Below are 8384 nucleotides of genomic sequence, written 5' to 3' on the forward strand. Positions count from 1 at the left end.
AAAAAAAAAATAAATAAATAAAAATAATAAAAAAGCTCCAAAGTGTGACCAACACGCATGGATGAGCAGAAGAATTCATGGAAAAAAAAAAATCAATCAGATGTGAAAAAAGGCAAGAGGCTGGAGCTCATTGGAAACACATGGTCGTCACGCAGCTTCTAAAATTCAATTTGAGTTTAATGTTGTTTTGAGCAGAACCTCGGAGCTCATTCTCCATCCCTGATGCGGACTCCCGGTCCCAGAGCCCACAYCGTCGTGCCAAGCGCGCACAAGGCCACTTCTGTTGCGCCTCATCCTCACCCTCGTCATCCTCATGTGACCCAGGCCTCGGTCATTAGTATTCTGCTCCATATGCGCCTTTTGTTGGGCCACCGGCGGAGGAGAGGGGAGGGGAGGGGAAGAAGGTGTAAAGAGGAGGCGGATGATTTCATTTTTTCCCCCCTCCCCATCATCCTCTTTAAAAATGGCTTCCAGTCGTGGCACGGGTTTAACTGACCGAGCAGCCGATCAGAGAATTACGCACAACCCCCCCATAAAACATCACCAGACCACTGTCGTCCTCTCAAATCTGTGAGGCGTAAAATTTCCCTGGAGGACACTTTTATTGGCTTTGATGAAGCCGCCTTATTATTATCGCCCGCCGCCGCACAGTGGTTATTTGTTGTTCTTTTGCGTGTTTGTTTGTCTGTTAGCAAAATATCTCACCTAACACTGAACGGATTTGAATGAAACTTTCAGAAAATATTTAATATATTCACATCTACAATTGAATAATATTTAAAGCCAATCCCATTCAAGATGGCCGCGACAGCTAAGAGAATTTTAACCCCCTTCTAAATGCATTTAATTCAGCTCATTCTACAGATATTGAGCTGAAACTTGGTTTGATAAGAGTCACCTTCAACACACACTTTAAGCACTAATTGACCCAGAGAGAATTGTTTATAAAACGTAACTAMTGACTATTAAGGTCAGTTTATGGTTAGCAAAATTTCTCAAGAACCACTCGACGGATTTTCACGAAACTTTCAGAAAACAGCCGTCGGGTGTACATCTACAGCTTATTAAATTTTGGAGTTGGCCACTACATAATCCATACTGCTAACTAAGTTTTGCAGTTTGAAGTAAAATCATGTTATTTAGTGGCTGAGAGTGATTCTCAACACACACTCCGCATTTGGCGTAACTTTACTTGAGCTTTACGCAAGAAAAACCAATAAACCGCTAAATATTTTTTCCTTAAAGCTGGGACAGCAATGCGCACGGCTGGACGTCAGATTCATTCGTTTATGAGGGGCGGAAAACAAAAACAAAAACAAATGAGTGCTTGTTGAAAGGTGAAAGCCCACAAAAGTCATCTCCCGGCGAACAATGGGCCATTAAATAGTGAGTCTGTGCCACAAGCAGCGCCCGCTCCTCCCCCTGATTTCGTCCCCCCACGCGCATAAATCTCATCCTAAAGCGCAGAAACGCATTAGTCTTTCACACAAAGACGCTATTAATCAAGTTGAGTAACTTTTTCTGCAGCTATAGAGGTCATCTGAGCAACAAAAGGCTCAGCCTAAAGCAGGAGTCCACCCAACGGTCAGCCACAGTGAGGATATTTTCCCATAAATAAATAATAAATAAATAAAATCTAAACTGTGACAGGGTTGAAGAAGGGGAGCGGGACTAATAAATGTCTGGGTCAAAACTGAGCGATTTGCAGGGAGCGAACGGCTCTCAAGACACAAACTTTCTTACCAGCTGACGCCTCAGAGTCAAGTTTTCCTGGCTCCAGCTGCTGAAGCCCCCCAGCTCTCCTCTGGAGCCATCCGGGGCCAGAGGGGCTCCCAGAGCCAGCGCGCCCAACACCAGACATTCCTGCCTCTGCCTGCGGAGCTCCAGCTCACATAGGCCGGCCAGACTCGCCTCCAGGCGCTCCTTGGTCCGACTGCGTTCCACGGTCGCTGGGAACGAGAACGCACGCTGCATCCCGCACCCCGAAAGGAAGGGGGGAAAAGTACAAAAAAAAAAAAAAAACTCAATTATATTATTGAGGGGGGGGGGGGGGGGGGTTTCCGCTCCTAAAAGTTGGGCAAACGCAGGCTATAAGGGGCCATGATCCATCCTATTCCTTCTGATCTGACGGTTGTCTTGGAGCGGCATGCTTTCCATTTGCGCTGCACATTTTTTTTTCTGCCTCGCAGCTGTCAAACGCATCCACGGAGCTCCGCCTCCCGCGACCAGCCACGGGGAGAAAGTGGGGAGTCACCCCCCCAAYCACCCCCACCCTGTACATTCAATCTTTAGCCGTTATTGGAGCTGAGATTCTGGAGAAGGTGCTGAGCGAAATGCGTCCCATCCCCCTTAATTCATTCCAGCGACGCGCCCGGCCTCACCCATCACAGCCTGGGACTAATGGACTCCTCCAGGAGGATGACTGGATCTGAGACAATGTACTGTTAGAGGGAGAGAGAAGAAAAAAAAGACGAGAAACATGATAAAAGAGCAGCTTTTTTTGAAGAAAATGTTAATAATTCTTCTGCCCCAAAAAAATCGAAATCAACTAATAATCTAAGTTACGCAACTTTGATGAAAGGGGACACATTATTTTGTAGACACCAACAGCTGCACACTTACAGAAACATAAAAAGCTGCCATTTTAAAGGTGAGTGTGTTATCAAATGGACTTTTTTGAGCTTTAAATCATAACATAATGCCATTCCTTCATCTAAAACTTACCTARTTTCTTTGACTCATTCATAGGAGCGACTGTGGAGGAGTCGTCCTACAACCGTTGCTGGTTTGATCCCCCGTTCCAGCTGTCTCTGTTGTGTCCTTGGGCAAGACACTTCACCCTCAATGCCTCTGATGTGTGTCCCGTATGAATGTGTCTGGCACTGATTAGTCTCCTTAGATTGATTGTACAATAAGCTTTAAGTTAACAGAGTGCTGTGTGAATGGGTAAAGGAGGGCACAGATTGTGGTGGCCATGTGGGGCTGCATAAAAGCACCGCCTATTTACCCAAAGCTCCTCCCTCAATCCCCAGCCAAGATCCCACCCCACAATGCAACCTTCCTCTAAGCATTGTTGTATAGACTGCTGAAGTGGGAGTGTCAGAAATGGTAGGAGGGTCTTAAAGAGACAGAGGCCAATTTTAAGATGCTTAGATAGGATGCAGAGTCAAATTTATTTTTTGATTTAAACAGCATTTTSACAGTAATTGAGGGTAACAAGCATGATACCCCCACCCCTTTAAACATGTTTGTGTGTATATGTGAAGTGGAATGAATCATGTAATTTTGTTATCATATGTGCCCAGCCAACACTGGCTTACAAGACACATCAAAACATGCGGACGAATATAAACGTTCGTCAAACAAAAAGTGTCCTCCTCCTGAGGCACCAGGCCTTTAAAATAAACTGAGCTAACTGAAACACAAAATACTTAAATACAAACGGCACTTCATCTTCATCAATTAAATAAAAAAATCTGGATAAAGATCAGGAACTTTATCAAATAATTTATTACTCAWAATCTTTTATAAAAAAGACAATAAAATAAAAAGTTCATTTTATTTTCAATTTCACCCAAATCACACAAAGAACTCTGGGTCTGAACAAAATCATCCAGTCTTCAGAGCCAAAAGGTCAAATACCAGATTTAAACTGTGCACAAACCAACCATTGATGTTTAGTTCCATATTGCATATGGCTCAGGTCCATAAACTTCCTTCGTTTGAACATACATGTTTTAATAAAATATCAACYGCCCATTTATAAGCTTCAAAATTAAACTGTTTAATCTGTTCAATATTACATCTTCACTTTTTTCTTTATATAGTGCATACCAAAAAGCTGCTTCCTCAAATATTTTCTCAATTTGTCTGACCCAAGTACCTATTTGACAAATCCCAAAGAATGTGTTATTCACATGGTTCTCATCCCACATGTCCATATAGGGCCAATTATGCACACCTAATAAATAATGCAGGGCTCTACACTGAACTTTTTCACTGTAAGGTTGTTGACAGTAACCCCAGACTCCCACTCTGTCATCTAATACTGGGCAAACTGTAAATGAATACACAACTGTATACAGTATGTTTAGTAAACCAACATACAGTGCAGTAATGTTACATATTTCATGCTCAAATGCATGCAACCCATGTAAAAGTTGTACTCTTGTTTAATGAATATGAATACAAAATGTTTGAAGCAAACAAAAAATAAACAATTACTTTTGTGAGATGAAGAGCACTGATATAGCACCCGCTTTGGATGTTATCAGTCCATTAAATGGATGTTATCAGCGGTTATCAGTCCTAAAGAATGGCTTCAGACTGTCAGCTGGTTCGTATGAGGCTTAAAGCCACTAAGGTTAATTTTAGAGAAAATGATCTGGGCTAGGTTAAAGTAGACCGGAGTACGGACTGTTATCTTCCAACGTATTAGTAGGTAAACAGTCTGAAGTCATTCTATGGGACCACTAGGGGCACAGTTGGGACAGTCTGAAGCCATTCTGTGGGACTGATAACCGCTGATAACGTCAATTTAATGGACTGATAACATCCGAACCGGCTGAATATAGAATGCCTTGAGAGCAGACTGTGTGGTGGTTCTGGTAAAAATTGCTGTTGTTTATGTACTTGTGGCTTCGGTAAAAGTCTCATATTTAGCTTTGTGCAACATGTTGTAGTGGTGACTTGTATTAAAATCCTTTATGGCAGACAGTGTCTTTAAGCAGACTAAACATAGGTTAGCCTTAAAATTCCATGAACAGATAGTCTACCTCTCAACAAACAAACAAACAAACAAACAAACAAACAAACAAACAAACAAACAAACAAACAAACAAACATGAAAAAAGCTTACATTCTAAGAGTTGCCTTGAGTGCTGTTTAAAGTAATAAATAAATAAATAAGGGGTATTGGCTTTGTTGGTGGCCGACCTGAAGTTACTTTTGGGCCAGAGGTGGACCGCGGACCACAAGTCGTCCACATTGTTTCTCACTCAGCACTTTTATAAGAGGCAGACAGAAACACAAACTAAAAAATAAGTCTCATCCCAACAGTCATTGTGCAAAAACCATAAGCTGTGTTTTATAAATACTTATAAATACTAAACAGTCCGAGGCAGACATCTCTGATGTACGTTTTTGCTCCTGCAGTGTTTTTTTGTAGGAGATATGACAAGGTAAGATCGATTCCACTCATTCCAGCGGCAGCATTCCAATTTTTTTCCTGCTGAGAACCACTCAGACTTGGAGGAGCTGACCTCCTCACTCAACTCAGCTCACACTGAAGAACATGGCCTGAAGACACCGACCACAACCACACCTAAATAGCTCCATGCGTTTTGTACGTGCATGTTTCACTGTCTTCCTGACTCGACTTTGCTCAAGTGGCTCAGAAACAATCACTGCCTGAGTTTCTCCAACTCACAGATGACAGGAATAATTAAGTAGTTTAATGAAATGGTCATAAAAGTGGGACAGCTGGGAGTTGTCCTCTGCAGGAATGTTCTGAGGCACAGGGAAAAGTTTTCTTAGCTCCCAAAATAACAATGCTTTCAGTACACAGCGTGAATTATTGATGAGAATTAGTTTTAAAGTGCAGTAAAACATGAATATTTTATTTTTGTTCATCATGCAATCCTTTTGAGGTCTTATTTGTAAAATCTTTTTCAGTCATACACAGTCAAATCTGCACTTCCTTTGGAAATTTCCTCAATTCTCAAGGTTTTTCTTACCCTAAAAGGGAAAATCTGGTCACTGATCTTTGCATTTGATGCGGAAAAAAGCAACAAATAACATCCATAGAGAGCAGACTCAGTTCTTTCAGTTAAGAAAAAAATGTTTGATGTTGGAATGGAGCTGTTGGAAATGAGAGCGCTTGTGAAAAATGAGATTTTCTGTTTTTTTTCTTTCTCTTTATTCAAATTAGAATAACAATAGTTAGAATACATCCTGTCTGGTTCCAGTACCAAAGAAAACTCACCCATCAGCCCTCAATGACTATAGACCTGTTGCCCTGACATCCCACATCATGAAGGTCCTAGAGAGACTCCTGTTGACCCACCTGAGTTAGCAAACAAGCACACATCAGGACCCCCTGCAGTTTCTTTATCGTCGTGGAGTTGGAGTTGACGACGCCATCATACACCTGCTTCAACAAACCCACTGTCATCTGGACAAAGCAGGCAGCACTGTGAGGATCATGTTCTTTGATTTCTCCAGTGCTTTTAACACAATTCAGCCTGAGTTGCTTTGTCTGAAACTCCAGAAGACTCCGGTGGAGGCCTCAACAATCGCCTGGATCAAAGACTACCTGACAAACAGACCACAGTTTGTGAGGCTGAAGGACTGTGTGTCTAACCATGTGGTCAGCAGCACAGGAGCACCCCAGGGAACTGTACTCTCATCATTCCTGTTCACACTGTTCACTTCAGACTTCCAGCACAAGTCAGACTGCTGTCATCTACAGAAATACTCAGATGACTCTGCAGTTGTTGGGTGTATCAGAGATGGACAGGAAGCTGAGTACAGAGAGCTGGTGGACCGCTTTGTGACATGGTGTGAGAACAATCATCTCATCTTGAATGTGAACAAAACAAAGGAGATGATTGTAGATTTCAGGAGAAATAGTGCTGGATCAAACCCTGTTTCCATCTTGGGAGAAGAAGTGGAGGTGGTTGAGGAATATAAATACCTCGGTGTTCATCTGGACAACAGACTGGACTGGAGACTCAACAGTGAAGCAGTCTACAAGGAAGGACAGAGCAGACTGTACTTCTTAAGGAAGCTGAGATCCTTCAATGTCTGCAGCAAGATGCTGCAGATCTTCTACAAGTCTGTTGTTGAGAGTGTCATCTCTTCTGCCATCATCTGTTGGGGTAGCAACATCAGAGCCAGGGACCTAAAAAGGCTAAACAACCTGATAAAGAAGGCTGGTTCTGTTCTGGGGACGACTGTGGAATCTCTGGAGATGATGGTGCAAAGAAGGATTTTACATAAAATCAAGAACATTGTGGACAACCCTGACCATCCTCTTCATCAGACTGTCATAGAAAGACAAAGTGTCTTCAGACGGAGGCTTCTTCAACTTCACTGTAATACAGACCGCTACAGAAGATCTTTCCTGCCCACAGCCATCAGCATCTACAATAATTCTTTAGTTAAATGAGTTACAACAACACCTAATTTCCCTCTGGGATCAATAAAGTATTTTTGAATTGAATTTGAAATGAATTATATTAAAAGATTATTCCAGTTTGATAAGCTAAATTGTATGCTACTAAGAAATAACAAATTAAAACTATTAGAATTCACAGCAAAATAAATAAACCCTAAATCAGTTTTCAATGTAATAACTTTTCTTTAATGATATGTATGTTCTTTTTCTACTTGAAGATAATTAACATTTAAGTACAGTATATAAAAATGACATAAAACTCCTGAAAGTCATTTTAAAAAATGTATATTTTCTAATGAATTATGATTGAAACTGGCCCTCATCTCAGTTTCTAGTTTTTAGTTTTGGCTCGTGTGTGATCCCCCCGATCATGTATCAACTAACATCAATCATTAAACACAGACATGGAGAAAAAGTATTAATTATAAAAGTGAAAAGTATCTGACTCTCAGGGCCTGGCAGAGTCCTCCTGTGGTTGAAGCAAACTCTTAGTGTGCACGCTTCAACGCGTTTCTTGCATACAAAACAAGTCGATGCTCAAAAAGAAAACAAAACAAAAAAAAACTTCTACAGAGCTGTTACTTTCTCTATTTCAATCTGTAATTTCATCGGTTATACATTATTAATGTTTGAAGTAACCTTTAAGCTTTAGATTTTTAGCTATATATATGACACGAATACATAAAAAAAATGATGTATCAAAATAATACATGTGCACCTGTGTATTTCAGGCAGGGGTGGAGCCAGGGGGTGGCCATGGCCTTCATAGAAAAATCTTCAGCCACCCCAGGGAGGGACCACCCCAACTGCTGCTTTGCCAGCAACATTTTCGCAAAGCCTGCACTGCTCAAACAGGTAACTATCATGATGTCACTCTACATGGTACTGCCTATATGAGAGATTGTTCAAGAAACATGGAAAAAAAAAGATTTTTGGGACCACCTCTGCGTGAACAGTGGTCCCAGTCTGACCACCAAGTTTGGCCAAACATTGTCTGGCTGCAGGTTTATGACCTGAGGAGAGTCTGCACCTGTAAATTTTTGGAGGTACAGTATTTGTCCAGGCTAGGCTAATGGCTAACCAAACTCAGGCCCATTTTATATATTTTTAGATTTATTTACTTTACTTTACTATTATTATTATTATTGTTGTTGTTTTTTTTTTTGCTGTTTTTTCACGTTTTTTTTCTTTTAGTTGATTATTAGGG

General features: G+C 41.2%; 1 protein-coding gene across 2 annotated transcripts in view; it reads right to left on the minus strand.

Moving 5' to 3' along the window:
• The window catches only part of LOC106522173 (dapper 1-A), a 16920-nt gene extending 14894 nt beyond the window's left edge, over window positions 1-2026 (minus strand). For both annotated transcript variants that reach the window (XM_014015075.1, XM_014015074.1), the window contains exon 1: window positions 1744-2026. In XM_014015075.1, coding sequence (XP_013870529.1) covers window positions 1744-1974 — 231 coding nt within the window. In that variant the 5' untranslated portion in view covers window positions 1975-2026. The remainder of the gene's footprint in view (window positions 1-1743) is intronic.
• Between the last annotated feature and the right edge of the window lie 6358 nt (window positions 2027-8384).

This window comes from Austrofundulus limnaeus, unplaced genomic scaffold (assembly GCF_001266775.1).
Source record: "Austrofundulus limnaeus strain Quisiro unplaced genomic scaffold, Austrofundulus_limnaeus-1.0 Scaffold122, whole genome shotgun sequence".
NCBI classification, from domain to species: Eukaryota; Metazoa; Chordata; class Actinopteri; order Cyprinodontiformes; family Rivulidae; genus Austrofundulus; species Austrofundulus limnaeus.